The sequence below is a fragment of the Bos mutus genome, chromosome 2, assembly GCF_027580195.1.
Source record: "Bos mutus isolate GX-2022 chromosome 2, NWIPB_WYAK_1.1, whole genome shotgun sequence".
Taxonomy (NCBI): domain Eukaryota; kingdom Metazoa; phylum Chordata; class Mammalia; order Artiodactyla; family Bovidae; genus Bos; species Bos mutus.
Genome location: NC_091618.1, coordinates 58,551,508 through 58,573,954, shown reverse-complemented (window position 1 = coordinate 58,573,954; position 22,447 = coordinate 58,551,508). Strand labels below are relative to the sequence as shown.

Sequence of the window (22,447 nt, the reverse complement as noted above, 5' to 3'; positions counted from 1 at the left end):
TTACATTGCTAGCATGTAAACTGAGCACAGTTGTATGGTAGTTTGAATACTCTTTGCCATTGCCTTTCTTTGGAATGAAAACTGACCTTTCCAATCCTGTGGCTGCTGCTAAATTTTCCAAGTTTGCTGGCACATTGAGTGACTCACTTTAACAGCATAATCTTTTAGGATTTGGAATGTTTTCAGCTGGAATTCCATACCTTGAGAGAGTCAATTCCTAGGCGGGTTGATAAGAATTCCAGGGTCCCTGAGGAGGAGAGGAGCTCTTAAGGAGGAGATAGGAGTCTGGAGTTTTTAAGGAGGAGAAAAGGACAAACTTTTTTCCCCCTACATTGCTTTGTCTTAGTCGATATAAGAATGTACCTTGGTCAAGGACATGTTTCTCTTTAACAAGAACCTTCTAACTGATTTTGTTATCCTAAGGTGTGTATTATGGCAGTGAGTCTGGTAAGACCTTTCTATTGTTAGTTCCAATCTTGTTAATTTAAGATGTATGTTGTGGGAGTAGGTCTGCTAAAAGTATATAAGGCCTTGATAAGACTAGTGAGGGGGACACTCTCCATCCCCCTTCTTATGTCTGTGTCAGAAGCTTTCTCTGTCTTTTTTATACTTTAATAAAACTCTGATACTCAAAAGCTCTTGAGTGATCAAGCCTCATCCCCGGCCCCAAAACTAAATCTTCGGAGATCACAAATCTGGCACTGTTCACTGTAAGCCATCAACCTCCACTAGCTTTGTTCATCATAATGCTTCCTAAGGCCCATTACTTCAGGCCTCAGGATGTCTGGCTCTAGATTAGTGAACACTCCATTGTTCTGTCCAGGTCAGTAAGACCTTTTTTGTACAGTTCCTCTGTGTATTCTTGCTTCCCTAGTGGCTCAACGGTAAAGAATCTGCCTGCAATGCATGTGACATAAGAGAGTGAGTTCAATTCCTGGGTCAGGAAGATCCCCTGAAGGAGGGCCTCACCATCTCTTCTTAATCTCTTTTGCTTCTGTTAAATCCTTCCTTGCTGTTTCTGTCCTTTATTGTGCCCATCTTTGCATGAAATATTCTGTTGGTATCTCCAATTTTCTTGAAGAGATCTCTAGTCTTTCCCATTCTATTGTTTTCCTCTATTTCTTTCCACTATTCACTTAAGAAAGCTTTCTTATTTTTCCTTGCTATTTTCCAGAACCCTACATTCAGTTGGATATATCTTTCCCTTTCTTCCTTGCCTTTCACATCTCTTCTTTTCTCAGCTATGTGTAAGGCCTCCTCAGACAACCATTTTGTTTTCTCACATTTCTTTTTCTTTGGGATGATTTTGGTCACCACCTTCTGTACAATGTTACGCACATCCATCCCTAGTTCTTCAGGCACTCTGACCACCCGATCTAATCCCTTTAATCTCTTCATCACCTCCACTGTACAATCATAAGTTATTTGTTTTAGGTCATACCTGAATAATCTAGTGGTTTTCCTTGCTTTCTTCAATTTAAGCCTGGATTTTGCAATAAGTCTCTATTACACTATTGCAGTAAGTGACTCTATTACTCTTTTGTAAATATGCTCATCTGTACCATGTTTTCAGATTCCACATATAAGCAATATTGAATAGATAAAGTTTTGTAGTATATTCATGGAATAGGTTATGTTACAACAATTAAACTGAATAAAATACAATCACATGCAACAATATAGATGAATTATAAAATCATTTTGCATGAAAAAATGAAAATACCAGAAAATTATCTGCAATACAATATCTTTTTAAAAGTGAAGTGTGAAAACAAGCAACAATAAACTATGTATTTTTTTCAAGGTCTGGTAACCAAGAAACAAAAGACTATTTATTCCCTCCCTCATAGAAAAACTCTATGTACAATAGTGAAGCTGTAACGAGTACCCACAGTATCAAACCACATTTATTGTAAAACAGAGAAACAGAAGGCATAAAGCTGTTACTCATCCTTGAAGATGTTGAAATCATCCAGTGAAATTATTGGGAGAGCTCTCTAATCTGACACTGGAGAAGGTCTTTGCTTTGGCCTCAGTTATGTTTTCTGGGATATTTGTTTTCTATGTATTATTTTCCACTACTCTTGGCCCTGTGTTATAAGAGTTTTCCTTATTGTTTACAAACATGGGCACATCTGAAGTGGATGTTGAGGAATGTGCTTTATTGTGCGTACATAGCTTCTGCTCCCTCCTTCATGTCTGAGTAAAGGTTTCTTCTTCTTCTTCTTCGACCCCAGTTCATGGTTTGTCTGGGAATACAATTCCTTCCACTTAGTAATGAGCTACCCACTTACTTTCTTAATCAAGTCATGTGCCTTTAGTCATATCCAAATTATTTCCCAGGCTTTCTTTTCTTTCTTTCTTCCTTCCTTCTTTGCTCTCTCTCTCTCTGGATAGATAGATACAGAACTGTCTACCTGTCTATCTAATCTTTATATATTATATATATATAATATATATATAATCTTTCCCAGTCTTTGGTGTCTGTATCCTAATATAGCAAATATTATATATATACACCTAATATATCACTTTATGGCCTTGTTGATATTATAAAAGATTATTCTTTGCCAAATGGATAGGTCTGTCAAAGAGACTTTGTTTCTCAGAGGCATTTTAAAACTTTTATTTTTTTTTTCTGTTTTATATCTAGAAATAGTTGACTTTTCCAACCAGTTTTGACCCCACATTTATCAACCCTCTATATATATTTTTTCTTTCTTCTCTGCTTTTCAACCAGACAGCTTTTTAAAGTTCATCTCTTATTTCTAATACCTTACTAAATGAAGCCAGTTCATACCAAATATTCAACTAAAAGTCCATTTTCCAAAGTCTTCTGCTGGATTCATAAACTTTATAGATGTATTTGCTTTCTCAGACTTGCTGACAGAAGCTAAGTCTTCTAGAACCCAGTAACATGAGACTCTCTCTTTCCAACCTCGAACACTGGTTTCCTTGCCACTCCATCACTGAATTACATAGATGAGGCTATTTAAATAGAAGAATCCCACTTACATTGCCAATTATATATTGATTATGATACTGCTAGCTGCTATAACATATAAACCTTAGATATCTGTGGGTTAACAAAAACGTAGTTTTTATTCTTTTAACCTATTGGATAATATTGTGCCATCTGGAATCATAACTGTTTTATGTTTCTCTTTAATTTTTATTTTATTTTGGAGTATTGTTGATTTACAAAATTGTGTTAGCATCCTATGTAAGGTGATTTAGTTATAAATATACATATATCAATTCTTTTTCATACTCTTTTTCCATGTAAGTTATTACAAAATACTGAGTAGAGTTTCCTGTGATATATAGTAGATTCTTAAGAGATACTGGTCTGAACCTTTAGTCTTGACGATCCCCCTGGAGGAGGGCATGGCAACCCAATGCAGTATTCTTACCTTGAGGATCCCATGGATAGAGAAACCTGGTGGGCTACGGTCCATAGCGTTGCAGAGTCAGACATGACTGGAGCGACTTAGCACACAGCACACACACAAACAGTAGATTGTTTTCTATTGTTGTGCTATTATAAACAATGCTACAGTATATATCTTTTTAGTTGCTTTCTAGTTTTAACATGGGAGAGTTCCTTTAGGTATATATTAATGCATGATTAAAATTACTGAGCCATGTATTATGCACATTTTATCTTTTATTAAAAAGTTTTAAATTTACTGTTGTACCATTGGCTTATAACATTATGTGTTTCATGCCTACTACTTTATATTTCAATTTCCATGTACGCTACAGCATGTACATATTAAATGTTAGCTAATTGTGCCAAATTGCCCTACAAAACTGCTATATAGATTAAACTATCATCAATATGTTCCCTGAAGATACTTCAATATTTGATTCTATTGTTAAATAATTCTCAGCCTTATGGGTAAAAACACATTATAATGTCTTTTAAAATGTGCTTTATAGGGTCACTAGTGACACTTAGAATCTATTCATGAGTTATTAACTATATGAATTTCCTCTGTAAGTTGTCTTTATACAGTTTGGCTAGGCTTTTGTTTATTCTTTTCTTGTATATGCTAAGGCATTCTTATATACTCTATAGAGAATAGCTGAAATTATTTTTATCATTCTATTTTTTTATCTTTTTTTAAACTGTTACAACATTTTACTTTTTGTTAACCATAAGTTTGACATTTTAACCTTGATAAATCTATGCATTTTTCTTTAATATTTCATGTTTTATTTTAGAGGTCTTATTTTTCCCAATGTTGAAAGTATTATATTTTCATTAAATATTTAAGGGTTTTTAAAAAATACGTTTGATATGCCTTGATTAAATATGTGTGCATGTATTTATACATATGTATGTATGTAAGAGAGGCAGAAAGATAGGAGAATGTATAAAATACGTATCTGACTCTTTACTTTCTTGTTCAAATAGCCAGTTGTTTAAATATTTTTAATTGAATACCTTATCTTTTCCCCACTGATTTGAAATGTCACACTTTATGTAAACTAAATTACTGTAATATGCATGGACTTATTTATGGATTCTATTTTTAAATCTTTTTGTTTATTTTTGCATAAATCTCACACTGACTTCATTATTATGGCTTTGTCATATGGTTTGGCAAACTAGTTATGCTCATTTTCTTCTTTTCCAAATATTATTCTCCCTCCTTGTGCATTTTCTTGTCCATTTTCCTTTTCCAAGGAAACTCCTTCAACACGGTGCAGTTGGACTTACAGTGATCTGGAGAGAAACCAGGCAGCACAGTGGTAAAGAATCTGCCTGACAATGCAAGAGACACAAGAGATCCTGGGTTCAGGAAGATTCTGTGGAGAAGAAAATGGAAACCACTCTAATATTTGTGCCTGGAAAATTCCATGGACAGAGGAGCATAGTGGGCTACAGACCATGGGATCTCAGAGTTGGACACTGCTGAGCATGCACACATGTACGTCAGTGTTGTGTTATTGAATCTTCTCATCCAGGGATATATTTCCATATTAAAATTTTCTCCTATACTTTTCATTAAACTTCTACCAGTTACTTCAAATTAAAATAATAGCATAATCAGGTAATCTTGATTTTGTCTTGGCTCATTGAATATATATGCTCTTTGATTAGTTAAATATGGATAATCTTTTTCAACCTTATTGGGCAATATAAGGAAAGAAAGAATTGTGATTATACGTGAAGCCCTTATTACACTTTAAACAAGTGTTAGAAACTGAGATAAAGAGAAGTAGTTCAGCCTCTAGTTTAAGTAGATGTTGATCTTGTTGCAGAAGCACATAAGCAAACAGTAAATTGCAACACAAAATAGGCTGCCACAAGGGAGTACATTTATAAAAATCACCAAACTTATATTGGCAAGGGACTAGAAAGGTTTTCTGGGGGAAATGATGCCTAAGGTTTGAGTACTTGTAAAAACATGGATCTTAAAAATAACTTAAATGAAATTGACAGATTATGTAGGCTGCTCTACTCACAGACTTTGTAAAAGGCAGATCCAGGCTACATATCTAGAGCCATATGGTTTAAAAATCTGTGCAAGAGTGGTGGCACCTTCATATTTTTATTATATTTTTTAATCATCGTGGTTTGCAATTGAGGTGGCTTGAATAGCTGACAGAATATATTTGGCTTTATTTCTATTCTAATGTCTTTTTTTTGGTTAGGTTATTAAAAATAAAATTGCATGTCTTTAAATATTTGGAAAAAAATAAATAAATATTTGGAAGCATTTAAAGATTTGGGAAAAGGGGAAAGTGTCAGTCACTCAGTCATGTCTGACTTTTTGTGACCCCATGGGCTATTACCTGCCAGGGTGCTCTGTCCATGGAATTTCTCAGGCAAGAATACTGGAGTGGGTAACCATTCCCCTCTCCAGGGAATCGTCTGGACCCAGGGATCAAAATGGGTCTTCTTCATTGCAGGCAGGTTCTTTACCATCTGAGACAAAATATTGTTACATCTTAGAAAGAATGCAATATTGCTTCTTCCTGGGTTTAGGAATAAATTAATTTAACAAATTAATATAATATATAATGAAGACACTTATACAAACATTGAAAACTCCACTTGGCATCAGAACGAACATGTACTTAACAAAGAGAAGTTAAGAAGCAGAATCACACATTATAACAGCAGTGAAACAAAATTTTAAAGGGAAAAACCCTACAAATACCCAATACTAGCCTGTGATAAGACACTGTCAGAGAACATTAATTAACGATACTTAGAAGAGGTCTGTTTTTCATGTTTAACAACAAAATGGTTGATGACAACTCAAAATGTCAGCCATATGATTCCAAACCCAAATGTGAACAGCTGAGGCTGTACTGGAGGCTTGTTCAAAGCCAAATCAAAGAAGACAGGTCCATTTAGACACGATCCCTATTACTTGGCAAGAATATTGATTATAGGACAAACTGAAAGAACATTGTCTATATTTCTTTTTGTGGAATCCTCTGAATCCTAGTGCTCTGAAGCATTTAAAACCAACGTATTTATTAATTCTGTCTCCGTCCTGGTCAAAAGAATTCTACTGGTATACAGAAGAAAATAAATCTCCATCTAAACAAGAATTGGCTCTTTAACAGCAGAACATTTGGAAAACTTGCTATAGTCAATAAACCTAGAATTGTTTTTCCGAAAACTATGTTTCTCTGTGTTATTCAAACTCTTCCAATAGGTAAAACTAATGCAACTAATACTGGTTAAATACTTGAGGTTCTGTTTGATATAAAATTTGAAAAACGTGTGAAGATCAAAAGAGCAATAGGCTAAACTTTTCCCTTCCAGTTGTTTAATGCATATTCATAATCAGTACTTATTAATAACTTATTTTCTTTGACTTTTACAAGTGTAATGAAATTATTAAGATATGGTGAATCAAAGCAATTGTTCAGACTCCATAATGATAACTCAACAATTTGGTAGGTGGGTCCTAGGCTTGCACAAATGAGCTGGAATGTTCTTATCACAGAGTAAAGAACACATTATATAATAAAAGAGTATCAAAACTTAGAAATTTCTGATATAGAAATAAAGGGAATAATGGGAAACCTACTAACATAAATTCCAAGTTATTTTAAAACTAAATATTATATCTCAATTCCATAAAAGTTGACAGCAAAGAAAAACAGATTTGGGAACTATAACAAATGAAAATAATTCCTGATTTTAAATCAACAGTTTGTAATTTTAAAATTTTACTGTAGAAAATGTAAGTTTTATTTTAATGTGGTTACTTGATTTTAAGCTATGATCTATTGTAAGACTCCCAGTATTCTTTAGGCAAATCAGTGTTACTAAGAAATCATTTACCCTAAATAGTACAGTTGCTTAGGTAAGAGGTAGCTGAATTCCCAACTTATGGCTGCCATTTACATCCATCTTTGTGGCTTTAAATTTGGAGCTCCAATGGAAAATCTCTTTGTGCTCTCTACCTACCATGTCTTTTCTTCCAAGGAACAAGCATCTTTTAATTTCATGGCTTCAGTCACCATCTGCAGTGATTTGCTGCTGCTGCTGCTGCTGCTGCTGCTAAGTTGCTTCAGTCGTGTCTGACTCTGTGAGATATTATTCACAACATGCTTGTTGCTTCATAATATGGTAACTGTTTCTCAGTTTCAGCTTTTGTCCAATTGACTCTTTGAGGTGCCTCTCACAAATCCCTGAAGTTAATTTTATAAATATCATATGGCCCAGACTTTAAATCATATGTATCTAAATTTACCTCAATGTGGAAAAGTTAAAATTAATAGTTTTAAAACATGGAGTAACAGAGAGATAAAAATGTGATTCTATTTAAATAAATTATTTTATAATATATTCTATATATATATATATGTATTAGCACTACTTTATTAATGCTTTATGATATAAAAGTTATACTGTTTTAAAAATGCTGTATGTAGAGTATGTACTACTCTATTCATGCTTGCATAACAGGACAAATTCATGTTTAATCCTCTCCAAGCATTAGGACATTTAGATAACTATGAATAAGTTGATCTAAAGAGCACTTTCAGTAAAATTTGAATGAGCAGACTAGCTAAATAAGGATTGTTAATTAATGTAATCCTATCTATACATACTATAAATATCTATAAATATAAATTAATATCTATAAATACTATAAATAAATATTTTATATACAATTTGTCAGTGGTAGATTTTTATAAACTTGTGATGTATATTTTTATAAAATCTTGATGTCTCAATGAGGCATGCAACTGAAGAGAAGGGCTTATTAATGTGTTTACCACTAAAATGCAATAAATATTACGTACTCTCAAATTATACACACCAGATTTAACAAATTCCAGTTGTTTTCCTATTCACACAATTTCTATTGCCAGAGTTTCTCTTATAATTATTAATTACCACTTCTCATGACATAACACTAACTTTCAATAAGAATTTGAAAATAAAATATTTTCCCTTAATATTTCAATTGGATTCATGGTAAAATGCTTCCAAGTTGATTTCCAATTTAGGGAAGTCTCAATATATTACTTGATTGATATCAAAGTTAAAGATTAGGCTCCCATTCAAGTTATTTTGTCATAACTTTGAATATGAGTCCCAACTTTGCAGCCAAAACATTCTCTCTCCTATATAATTTTCCACAGAAAATAATTTTCATAGTAACTGGTATCATCTAGAAGAAAAAATGACTAATTAGTTAATGTGGAAACTGACCAAGCATATATTGTAGGCCAAAGGAAAAAATAATCTAAATAATGAGAGAGTTCTTAAAACAAAACAAAACAAAACAAAAAAAACCCTGAAATAAATTTTCAATAAAACTACATGGTATATTGAAGTTAAAATATTAAAGTATTATGAAATTTCAGTTTAACTTACAACTCTAAGAAATTTATCTAAATTTCAAAAATTAGCAAATATCCCAACTACTCTCTGGACTTTCTTAGACTAATTTCTTTGTGTAGTATTTTATGTCAACAGAGGTTGTAATTCAATAAATAGCTATACCCAATTCCTTAGTGTTTATGTAAATAGTGATTATAAATGAAGAGATAATAGCACTTAATTTATTAATGTTAAATGGTGCATAAATGCATTTCCTAAAAAGTGCTAAAATAAATGAATGAAGGTTGTCCACTCAAAAAATGATGGCATCAATTTCTTTTGCTAATTAAAAAGTATGTTAAGCTAGTTAATTGAACAGCTGATTAATATGCTCCCCATTGTTCAATATTTATTTTGGTATCATGGTAGATGTAAGCTTATGACTTAGATACTCTTTTATAATAACAACAATAATAAACAATTATTAATTAGTTTAATAAAATCAATCAATACTCTTGAGTTTCTATTATGTACTAAATATCATGCTGTGTACTGTGGCAGTGAAAACAGTAGACAAATCTATTCTCATGGAGGAGGAGGCAAAAATATCAGTGACAGGCTAAGGAGAAAAAAACAGGAGAGATACAAAAGTGGGGAAAGAAGCCTTATGAGGCCTTGATGGTCTGGGCTAGAATGTTGGCTTTCATTCCATGAAGGAGGAAGAATATCTGAAGATTTTGAATAAAGAAGAAAAATAGCTGATTTATATTTTAACAAGTTAGATCTGGTTGTTGTGTGGAAAAATAGATTAAGAAGCACAAATGGAAAGGTCAGACAATAGCAAACAGTTGTTTACAACAAACCAGATACAGATAATGGTGGTTTGGACTACAGAGAGAGCAGTGAACCTGATGATAAATCATCACAATCTGCACAAAACTTTTAAGTAAACTTATAGGATTTGCTAACAGTTTGTGTTATCAAGTCCAAGCTTATACTGCTTACCACATGACAGACCAATAAATTGAGAGACCAGGTCTTGGGGCAATGAATAGTGACTTTGTTCAGAAAAGCAGAAAACTAATAAAATGGTGAACAAGTTTCCAAAACACCCATTTTACCCAAGTTAGAGTCCAGGCTTTTTTTATACTTGTGGGTGGCTGGTTGTTGCAAACATCTTGGTGCCAGAATCCTGTTTTTCCTGCAGCTGTTCAGGAAGGTATGGTTGCAATGTTTCTAGAAACCTTTAAAGAGAAAAATATTATTCTATGTTCTACAACTTTTTATCTGTATACCAATGAAAGTGTTATACATTTAAAAAGACAGAGCCTTGAGAGTGGGCTATCTTGTATACTTCAGGTTATAGACAATGTTCATTTACGAAAGGTGCAGAGCTAGTATGGCTAAGCATAGGTAACAGAGTACAAAGGTTGGAGCTCAAGGAATCAATCCATCATGGAGTCAGGTTTGCACTTTTCTGTTACATTTAGAAGTGGAATATTATAGAAATTGGAGTCAAAATTGATTACAGTTGGTTCTCTGGTGGGTGCTTTCTCAGTGAGTTACAGAGGGTCCACTGTACTATGACATTTTATGTAAGGAAACTGAGGATTTAAGGATTTTAATATCCATGGGTGTCCTGGAACCAACTTTCTGCAGATACCAAAGGATGACTGTAGAAGGTTGACTGAAAAGACTGAGAAGGGCACATTTGAGGATGCAAAGTAATGTTCAAAATTCTCCAAGCCAGGCTTCAACAGTATGTGAACCATGAACTTCCAGATGTTCAAGGTGGTTTTAGAAAAGGCAGAGGAACCAAAGATCAAATTGCCAACATCAGCTGGATCATCAAAAAAGCAAGAGAGTTCCAAAAAAAGATCGATTTATGCTTTATTGGCTATGTCAAAGCCTTTGACTGTGTGGATCACAATAAACTGTGGAAAATTCTGAGAGATGGGAATACCAGACCACCTAACCTGCCTCTTGAGAAACCTGTATGCAGGTCAGGAAGCAACAGTTAGAACTGGACATGGAACAACAGACTGGTTCCAAATAGGAAAAGGAGTACATCAAGGCTGTATATTATCACCCTGCTTATTTAACTTATATGCAGAGTACATCATGGGAAACACTGGGTTGGAGGAAGCACAAGCTGGAATCAAGATTTCTGGGAGAAATATCAATAATCTCAGATATGAAAATGACACCACCCTTATGGAAGAAAGTGAAGAAGTACTAAAGAGCTTCTTAATGGAAGTGAAAGAGGAGATGGAAGTGAAAGAGGAGAGTGAAAAAGTTGGCTTAAAGCTCAACATTCAGAAAACTAAGATCATGGCATCCGGTCCCATTTCTTCATGACAAATAGATGGGCAAACAGTGGAAACAGTGGCTGACTTTATTTTTTGGGCTCCAAAATCACTGCAGATGGTGATTACAGCCATGAAATTAAAAGACGCTTACTCCTTGGAAGGAAAGTTATGCTCAACCTAGACAGCATATTGAAAAGCAGAGACATCACTTTGTCAACAAAGATCTGTCTACTCAAGGCTATGGTTTGTCCAGTAGTCACGTATGGATGTGAGTTCAGTCCAGTTTAGTCACTCAGTCATGTCCGACTTTTTGTGACTCCATGAACCGCAACACGCCAGGCCTCCCTGTCCATCACCAACTCCTGGAGTCTGCACAAACTCATGTCCATCGAGTCAGTGATGCCATCCAGCCATCTCATCCTCTGTTGTCCCCTCTCCTTCTGCCCTCAATCCTTCCCAGCATCAGGGTCTTTTCCAATGAGTCAGCTCTTTCCATCAGGTGGCCAAAGTATTGGAGTTTCAGCTTCAACATCAGTACTTCCAATGAACACCCAGGACTGATCTCCTTTAGAATGTAAGAGTTGGACTATAAAGAAAGCTGAACACAGAAGAATTAATGCTTTTGAACTGTGGTGTTGGAAAAGCCTCCTGAGAGTCCCTTGGACTTCAGTAGATCCAACCAGTCCATCCTAAAGAAAATCAGTCCTGGCTATTCATTGGAAGGACTGATGCTGAAGCTGAAACTGCAATATCTTGTCCACCTGATGTGAAGATCTGATTCATTTGAAAAGACCCTGATGTTGGAAAAGATTGAGGACAGGAGAAGAAGGGGATGACAGAGGATGAGACGGTTGTATAACATCATCGAGTCAATGGATATGAGTTTGGTTAAACTCCGAGAGTTGGTGATGGACAAGGAGGCCTGGCATGCTGCGGTTCATGGGGTTGCAAAGAGTCAGACATGACTGAGCAACTGGACTGAACTGAACTGATATAACATGAACTCAGTTTTTAAAATATTATAGAAGAGTCTGGACATCAAGGCAGAAGCCTGGATTGGAGAGATACATCTGGAAAATATGAACATATATCTTGTATTTAGAGTCATAAAATCATCTGTGGTTCAGTGGTGAATGTAGAAAGGAGAGGGAGAAGAGACATGAATTGAATCCTGTGTCTTGAATTCTAATATTTAGTGATTAGAGATAAGGAAGAGAACTGAAAAGATGTAGCTAAATTTTGTCAGAAGGGTGAGGGGTTGCTGTCCATTAACATGTCGTGAAAATTAAATGAAGAAATTGTTTCTGGGGGGAGAGAAAGATGGATCGTGTCAAATACTGCTAATGAGAGTAAGCACTGAATTTAGCAACGTGGAGGCCATGCGCGTCTTGAAAGAAACAGTTTCCCTGAACTGCTAGAGATGACTGCCTGACTAGGGGGGTTTCAAGAGAGAACGCAGAAGTACAATTAGAGGTAGTAGGTATGGACATGCACTTGAAGACACTTTGCTGAAAGATAAGGAGAGGAATGGAGTGGCAACCAGAAAGAGTGAGATAAAAAGACAGCTATTTTTTTCCTTAATATATATATTTTACTGAAGTATAGTTGACTTACAATATTTCAGGTGCATGTCAAGGTGATTCAGTTATACAAATACACATATATCATTTTTGAAATTAGTTTATTTAGCTTATGTTTTCCAACTTTTCCATCTCCTTTTTTTTTGGTGTTCTTTCTCAAGAGCATCTCTTTTATATACCTATATGTAAATAGTACATGTAATATATATTTTAGAAAACATGAATTTTTGCCCAACTAAAAAGTTTATGACATTTTCATTCCACCTGTTTGACTTAATATAAATAGAATGCTGCATTTCTAGTTAAAAAACATAGATATGCGACAAGCAACAAAGGTTTACTGTATAGCACAGGGCTTCCCTTGCAGCTCAGCTGGTAAAGAATCTGCCTGCAAAGCAGGAGACATGGGTTGGGAAGATCCCCTGGAGAAGGGAAAGGCTACACACTCCAGTATTCTGACCTGGAGAATTCCAGGGACTATATAGCCCATGGGGTCTCAAAGAGTCAGACACTACTGAGTGACTTTCACTTTCACAGGAAACTATAGTCAATATCTTATAATGAAAAATAATTTCAAAGATAGTTATTTTTGAGAGATTGGAGCAATAAAAATGTATTCCTGTGCCTATCAACATTGCTATTATTCTAATACATGTAAATAAAGTGGCCCCAGTTTTCTCATAACTCATTGAACAATCCCAATAATTAACAGTGATTATTATAAATTATGTCTGACCTCTTATCTTATTTTCACATGTACATCAAATCATTTACATTTCATCAGGCTTCTTGAATTGCAGGTTCCCAAGATATATGCAATGAAATTTTAATTAACAATCAAATTTGAGCCATACTAAAAACAAAAAAATTGTTTTTAATGACAAATATGTGTTAAACATTAAGATGAATCTGCCACTTGAATATGAGTACCAAGCTTGCACTTTCTTAAGTGTTATAATCAAATATTCCTCTAAAATAAAACTGGTGAGATTATTTTTCAAGACCAGTGCACATATATTCACATAAAATTGGGCATGACTGGACATAATAGAAGAAATTAATGAAAGGAAAATTTAAGATGGGAATCAGGACGAGAGAGATTTTAATGAGAACTAGTGAATGGTACAATGATCTCCCATGAGGAAGTTCAGAGACTTCATTTTTCATGCATGATATGCATACTGCATGAAGAAGAATTTTTTGGAGAATCAAACCTTGCTGCTGATCCCAGAAAGCAGGGCATACTGATTCAATATATGAATTTAGATGCTTCTTTTTGAAATGCCCATGCCCTGCAACTTATAAGGAATGATAAAATAGTTTTGTATATGTATCTACCACCCTTTAAGGAAAAAAGATTGCTCTCTTAAATCTGTTTCATTTTCTGTCTTGTACTATAGGTTGAACCACATGAAATTACTAATGTTTTGAAAATCAAAAATGATTGACTCTTTACAATATTTTTTTTAATTTAAACCTCATACATTGGTCCTTTTAAAGAGCATCCTCATATTTTTTATATCTTAAAGAAATCTGCTGAGGTGTATACTGCCAGCTGAATAGGTACTAGTCCTATAGGTATCTTTCTAACCCTTGTTTTGGTTCCCAGTTTCTCTCATCCCTTCATCTTAACAGATACTTCAAGTCTCTTTTCTGGTGGTTGAATTGACTCCATCCCATTAAGATCTCTTTGCCTTTGTTATAAGGGTGATTGCTGGACTGTCCTTTTCTTAACAGAGGTTGAATATTCTGTCTCAGAGAAAAAAAAGCAATTTAAGGTAAGTTTTTAAATTCCATCATGTCAAATTCAAAAACTAATAGCTTTAATGCCAAAATGCCTTTGGCTTCCCCTAACAATTGTGTGCGTGCTCAGTTGTGTATGACTCTTTGCGACCCCATGAACTGTAGCCTGCTAGGCTCCTCTGTTCATGGGATTTTCCAGGCAAGAATACTGGAGTGCATTGCTATTTTCTCTTCCAGGGAATGGATCTTCCTGACCCAGGGATTGAACACATATCCCTTAGGTCTCCTGCATTGGCAGGCAGATTCTTTACCACTGGCACCACCTGGTTAGCCCCATAATAATAATACTTGTATAATTAATTTATTAACTACCATTAATAAATTTGCATTATTCTTAAACTAGCTAAGTATTGGGTTGGCCAAAAACTTCGTTCAGAATTTTCCGTAGTTCAGTTCAGTAGCTCAGTCATGTCCGACTCTTTGTGACCCCATGGACTGCAGCAGCCAGGCTTCCATGTCCATAACCAGCTGCCATAGCTTGCTCAAAGCCATGTCCATACAGCCGGTGATGCCATCCAATCATCTCATCCTCTGTCATCCCCTTCTCCTCCCGCCTTCAATCTTTCCCAGCATCAGAGTCTTTTCCAGTGAGTCAGCTCTCCACATCAGGTGGCCAAAGTATTAGAGTTTCGGCTTCAGCATCAGACCTTCCAATGAATATGCAGGATTGATTTCCTTTAGGATTGACTGGTTTGATCTCTTTGCAGTCCAAGGGACTCTCAAGAGTCTTCTCCAACACCACATTTCAAAAGCATCAATTCTTTGGTGCTCAGTTTATAGTCCAACACTCACATCCATACATGACCACTGGAAAAACCATAACTTTGACTAGATGGACCTCTGTTGGCAAAGTAATGTCTCTGTTTTTTAATATGCTGTTTAGGTTGGTCACAGCTTTTCTTCCAAGGAGCAAGTGTCTTTTAATTTCATGGCTGCAGTCATCATCTGCAGTAGTTTTGGAGCCCCAAAAGATAAAGTCTCTCACTGTTCCCATTATTTCCCCATCTATTTTCCATGAAGTGATACCTGAAACAACTTTTTGACTAACCCAATATATCAGCCTATTTTAGAACTAATAAATTCCAAGGGTAAATATTTAAGTAGCTTCTTTTTTTCTTTATTTTGGTCTGATTTATTCTAGAAAATCAAGACAGAGTGAACTTGAGTAAATGGGAGGGATTTTTTTCCCCACAACTTTAAAAATTTTCCTTTTCTCCTCTCATTTTTTTCTTCTTCTTTTTTTTGAAAGGACAACATTAAACACAAACTTCCTTTAATTTTAGGTATATATTTGGCAATACATTTGCATGTATTTTCAAAGATGTTTCAACAGGTTGCAATCCTAATTCTCCATTAGAGATTTGACTGAAAACAATGCTAAAGTAAAGTCTTATGTCCTTGGTGGGGTAGGACACTTCCTCACCATTTATGTTCTATATCATTAAGCTCCACTGCTATGCATTAGGCAGGGTTTTTACCTTAGTTCAGGCTAGAAATAAAGACAGAATGCAATGCTTAACCTGCAAAAGCTTGTCTTCAATTGGGCAAAGCTATGTGAAAAATATAATGAAGATCAAGTGAGAATATTCACCATGAAAACTGTTTCTATCAATGGTCTGAATATTATAGAATTCCTTATAAAATTCTAGATACTTTTCCAGCCTGTACAGAGCTGCTTGGAGGCTGGAAGTGGTGGTGAGGTCCAAAGCAGCTTCTGGAATTTCTGAACACCCCTGGTCAGTACAAGATGGATCCAGTAGTCTTGAGTTACATGGAAAATGTTTTGCGGCAATTAGATGTCTCACTACTGGATCCTCCAAGCTGGCTCAATGACCATGATATTGGGTTTGCCTTTGAATACTTTGCCAACAGTCAATTTCATGACTGCACTGATCATGTTTGCTTCATCAGCCCCGAAGTTACTCAGTTCATCAAGTGCACTGGCAACCCAGCAGAGATGGCCATGTTCCTTGAGCAGTTGGACCTCCCAAACAAGAGAGTTATATTTTTAGCCATCATTGATAATTCCACACACGCAGCTGGGGGAACCCACTGGAGCTTGTTTGTTTATCTGCAAGATAAAAATGGCTTTTTTCATTATGATTCTCATAGTAGTAGTAACTCATTCCATGCAAAGAAGGTAGCAGAGAAACTAGAAGCTTTCTTAGGCCGAAAAGGATACAAAACTCCTACATATATCACACAGAAGAGAGAAGAATGGAAATATCTCATTGCCAGACTTGTTAAAAATTAGCTGTTGAAATATATTTGACTTTTGAAGTCTCTTCTTTCTGCCTGTCCCCATGTATTGAATGGCTGCAGTCTCAGTGCCTGAGGGAAGATGCCTAGGAGAGGAAAGCTTAGAATACTTACTTTATCCTAAGAGAATGTTGTTCTCTGTATTATCCTAAAGAAAAATTTTACTTTAACCGTAATTTCAGAACAATATTAATCACCAAAACTGATTAATTCCCTTTTGGGCTCTCTTATCCACATTGGTTTATTCCAAAGAGGGGAAAAACTGATCTGTAAAACAAATTAAGAATATATGAAATCTAAAAGCAAGAAGAAAATCATAGAGCAATCAAAAAAATTATTGCACAGCCCACATATTTCAAGAGATCAACTGGCTAGAAACAGATCTCAAAACCTAACCTAATTCAAGATCAAAGTATTATCAATTACTCAGTTCTGTGATATCTCTTTCATTCAACAAGCAAAGGCTTTCCCAGCTATGCTGCTAAGTAACTTCAGTTGTGTCCAACTCTGTGCGACCCCATAGACGGCAGCCCACCAGGCTCCCCCATCCCTGGGATTCTCCAGGCAAGAACACTGGAGTGGGTTGCCATTGCCTTCTCCAATGCATGAAAGTGAAAAGTGAAAGTGAAGTCGCTCAGTCCTGTCTGACCCTCAGTGACCCCATGGACTGCAGCCCACCAGGTTCCTCCATCCATGGGATTTTCCAGGCAAGAGTACTAGAGTGGGGTGCCATTGCCTTCCCAGCTATAATCTTTGCCAGTACTTTATAAAAGTGGTGTTAGCCCATAGTCACCCATCTGATTCCTTGAGCACCTTAAGAAAGGGAGAATCTTAAATAACTTTGTTGAAATAAATGTCTGTTGTGGACCTCTTGTTTTGCATCTGGAACTTGCTAAAGTTGGTTTATTTTTGTAAAGGAGGAAAAAGTGGCCTTTCTAAACTTGTTCATTTAATTAAAGAATGCAGACAATGTAATTTTTGAAATGCTATTCTTTCTTAAAAAAAAAAAAAAATCTAGTTGACTTCAGGAAATTTGTGTGTTAGTCATTCAGTCGTATTTGACACTTTGCTACTCCATGGACTGTAGCCCACCAGGCTTCTCTGACCATGGAGTTCTTCAGGGAAGAATACTGGAGTGTGTTGCTATTTCCTTCTCCAACAGGAAGCTTATGAGGACCTTTTAATTAATAAATACAAAGGTTACTTAGAGGTAGTTGGACATTTTTATGAATAAATGCAATATTCTAGTGCCAGGCCAAACTATTTTCTTAAGCCCAACTGCATCCATCAGAAATTTATGGGTGACCATCAAACTTCTATAAATGTTCTTCTCTCCATCATCTCTACTCTGGGGAGAGGAAGAAAAAAAAATTATCTCTATAGTAACTAAGACTCTGGGATTCTAAAAATCTACATATGTCTTAGTCTTCCTACATTATCCTTAGTTCTTTTCTGTTGCTTTTTGGAGTAGCAGTGATTTGTCAAAGATGATTCCTTTGTCCATTATCTTTGGTTCAAGGTAAACCTGTGATCGTGGATAAGTCATTTCTCGGAGGTTCATATACACTTGTCTGTAATCTGAAAGTGTTGGTAACCAGATCTGATATTTGGTATGAGAATTAAATTGAGTAACACAGTTCAAGTACCTCATAAAGTATGTGTTAAAGAAATGAATTTCATTATGAAAATTTAATCTATTGTTGAAACTCACAACTCTGAGATGAGGTCAACTTTGGGATTCATTTTGCTTCAAAGATTTACTAAGAGATGGATGGTCTACACTGTAATGGTCAGTTTCATTTTTTCATTGTCTTAAAAATCTCTGAAGTCATTACAGATTCATAGGAAGTTGCAAAAGTGTACAGATTCGGGGGAAAACGATCAGAAAAAAAGAATATAGATCTATGTATAATTAAATCACTTTGTTGTACACCTAAAACTAACATACCATTGTAAATCAACTTTTGTTCTTCAGTCGCTAACCGTGTCTGACTCTTGGTGACCTCATGGACTATAGCATGCCAGACTCTTCTGTCCTCCATTATCTCCTGGAGATACTGTTCAAACTTATGTTCATTTTGTCAATAATACCAATATGTCAATATTGAATCAATAATGCTATCAACTCTACCTCAATGAAAAAAAAGGCATACAGTCCATTTGCCATTCACCTAACTTCCCCAGTGGTGACAACTTACCTAACTATGCTGCTGCTGCTAAGTCGCTTCAGTTGTGTCCGACTCTGTGGGACCCCATAGACGGCAGCCCACCAGGCTTCCCTGTCCCTGGGATTCTCCAGGCAAGAATACTGGAGTGGGTTACCATTTCCTTCTCCAATGCATGAAAGTGAAAAGTGAAAGTGAAGTTGCTCAGTTGTGTCTGACTCTTAGCGACCTCATGGACTGCAGCCTACCAGGCTCCTCCATCCATGGGATTTTCCAGGCAAGAGTACTGGAGTGGGGCGCCATTGCCTTCTCTGACCTAACTATAGTTCAATATAAAAACCAGAAGACTGATATGAATGCAATACCATTAACTAGACTATAGACCTTATTCAGTTTTCACCATTATTTATATGAACCTTTTGTGTGTGTGTATGTCTGATTACATAGGGGAGTGTTCAGTTATATGCAGTGCTTTCCACTTATAAATTAGTGCAACCACTCCTAAAATCAAGGTACAGAATTGCTCCATCACCATGAAGGAACTCTTCCTGCTATCTGTTTATGTTGACAACATTCCTACCTTCCAACGCTGGCCTTGTCCTTTTGGCGACCACTCACTTGCCTCTTGTATTTATTTCCTCTTGCTATGTAACCAATTATCACAAATGAATGAGCCTAAGCAAAAAAAAAAAAAAATGTTTATCTTATGACTGGGTCAGAAGTCCAGGCATAGTAAGAACAACTGGTTTCCCTGTTAGGATCTCACAGACAAACCAAGATATGGGCCATTTCAGGCTCTTATATGGAGCCTCTGGGAGATAATTCATCAGCTTCATTCAGGTTGAATTCAGTTCTCTGCAGTTGTAAGACCAAGATTCCATTCCCTTGCTAGCTGGAAGGTCTAGTTATTGGTCTGATGTGTCCCTTAACTTGGAAAGTCTGCTCACATCTCTTGGCTCACAGCCCTGGTCCATCTTAGAAGCCAATAATAGTGCATAGAATTTTTCTTGTCTTTTGGGTTTTTATAATTTCATTATGTAGTATATGCCTACCGGAGAAGGCAATGGCAACCCACTCCAGTACTCTTGCCTGGAAAATTCCATGGGTGGAGGAGCCTGGTAGGCTGCAGTCCATGGGGTCGCTAAGATTTGGGCACGACTGAGAGACTTCACTTTCACTTTTCACTTTCATGCATTGGAGAAGGAAGTGGCAACCCACTCCAGTGTTCTTGCCTGGAGAATCCCAGGGACAGAGGAGCCTAGTAGGCTGCCATTTATGGAGTCACAAAGAGTTGGACATGACTGAAGTGACTTAGCAGCAGCAGCAGCAGAAGTATGTGCCTACTCAGTTGTGTCTGACTCTACAACCCCAGGAACTGTAGCCTGTCAGGATCCTCTGTCTGTGGGATTTCCCAGGCAAGTATTCTGGAGTGGTCTGTTATTTCCTCCTCCAGAGGTTCTTCCTGACCCAAAAACAGACCCACGTCTCCTCTGCCTCTGCACCGCAGGTGGATTCTTTACCTACTGAGACGTCAAGGAAGCTGCAAGTGACACTAGAAGATGGGGATGATGAGAGTTAACATTTGTCTGCCAAAAACCTCCCCTTTTTGTTTGTTGATAAGTTTGTTATACTCATGTTTGTGTGTGTCTATGTATCTGTGTTTGTGTGTGTGTGTATGTGTGTCTGTGTGTGTGTGTTTGGCTTCTAGGAAGATCAATTGATTCACAAAATGTTAAACTTCAAATGACAAATCCTTAGCCCTAACTTCTTCGGTCTTAGACTTAACAAAAATGTCTAACAGAAGGTTTGCTTATATTTCTAATGGAATCATTTTTGTTCTTTCTATATAGTAACAAAGCAGTGTTTTATTTATTAAATTTATTTTGTAAATACACTGTAATTTGTTGCTAGGCTCTGTGAGATATACCTCAGGGAGAAATAGGAACTTTTATTCATAATACTGCCAACAGTGAAATTATCTTCTGTCCTTTTAAAATGGTATTAATCTTAGTCTCCATGATGGCTTATTGGTAGAAAGGATAATGGGCTTAAAATTGGATTGAAATTTTAAAAGAAAGTCTGCTTTAAAATAATACTGGAGATCAAACAGGTTAGACCATTTTTGTTGCAGTAGAACAGAATACCAAAGCCATGGCCAAATTGTGTCTCCCACACATGACCAGCAAGGTAGTTGTGCCTTTCGCATTCCTCTGCTTTACAGTAAGGAAAACCTAAATATTTAATGGACAAGAAAGACTAGTTGGTAAATGATATTTCTTAACTGATGAAAGTTCCAACCCTGAGCACAGCTACTGTTTATTGCAACCAAATATTCAAGAACATTCACAAGTGCCATGCAAGCAGATATTATAAACGGACAATATTTACAAGTATGTAGTTTTTCTAAGACAAGTTTGACAAATAGATGGTATAGTTCCTGATGGCTGTGTTTTTGGAATAGTACTTCACGAGGAAATATAATTCATCCTAGCGCTCTCCACAACTATGAGCAACACTCTGGAAAACTTCTCGCTGTGAGTGAAGCCAAAATTACATTTTCTGAAGTTAAATAGAAGCATTCTTCTCTCTGATCAAATTTTAATGAAACAATTCAGAGGAAAACCATCATCTTACTTCAAAAATTGTTTTTACTGAAAATATAATAAATTCCAGCCTTGAGGCACAATCAGAGCTTCTCCATTTGGCTCTTCACTGCTGGCTGCATCAAATTGATGAAGACCTGTACTTCAACACTGGCCATGAATTCAAGGTCAATTTAATGTTCACTGGGCACTGATTAAAGTGCAATTCATATGTTCTCTCAATCAAGAGAATAATGGAAACTTTGGAATGTGGCCAGAAAATGTTATTTAAGCTTCATTTTTGTCTTCCATAATTTTTAAAGTACATTTTCTATTTATTATTTCAAGTGCAATTTAATTCTCTGAGTCCTTGGGGATCTAGTTAGAACCACAGAGCACATGGCCTTAAGGTAGTTCAGAAAACATCTAGTGCAAGCCATTTGCTGAATAGATAAAGAATGCAAGGTCCCACGGGGACCTCAGTGAACCACTGTTAACTGGAAGGTCACCCAGGACAGGGAACTGGTGAGCATACAGCCCTGAGGTGTTGTGAAGAATCTTGCTGCTTCACATATTGTAAAAAGAGTGAGTTCATTTTAAAAATATAGTTTAATTTTTAAATGATATATATTTATGAAAAATGAGGGGGAAAAAGTAATAAAAGTAACTTTTATGTCAGTTTTTATGTAACTTTTAAGTAAGCTTTTACTTTTCCTTTACAGAAAAGTAAAGGAATACAAATAAAAATGACCCCAACTTCCTATTTCAGAAACAACCATTTCATATATTTTATGAACATTATTCCAGATATCACTTGTATCTACAAATAGAGGGCAGAAAGGAAGAAAAGTATGTAAACAGAGAGAAAAGAGGCAGAGAAAATTTAACTTTTAAAGAGAGAGAATAAATAGTTAAAAGCCAGGATTATAGCAGGCATGTTATT

General features: G+C 35.9%; 1 protein-coding gene across 1 annotated transcript in view; it reads left to right on the top strand.

Annotated features, from left to right (window-relative positions):
* LOC102270392 (sentrin-specific protease 8) overlaps window positions 1–16,752 on the top strand; it is a 90,707-nt gene extending 73,955 nt beyond the window's left edge. Inside the window, exons 2-3 of the mRNA XM_005897385.2 lie at window positions 14,433–14,473; window positions 16,210–16,752. Coding sequence (XP_005897447.2) covers window positions 14,433–14,473; window positions 16,210–16,752 — 584 coding nt within the window. The remainder of the gene's footprint in view (window positions 1–14,432; window positions 14,474–16,209) is intronic.
* Window positions 16,753–22,447: the final 5,695 nt, after the last annotated feature.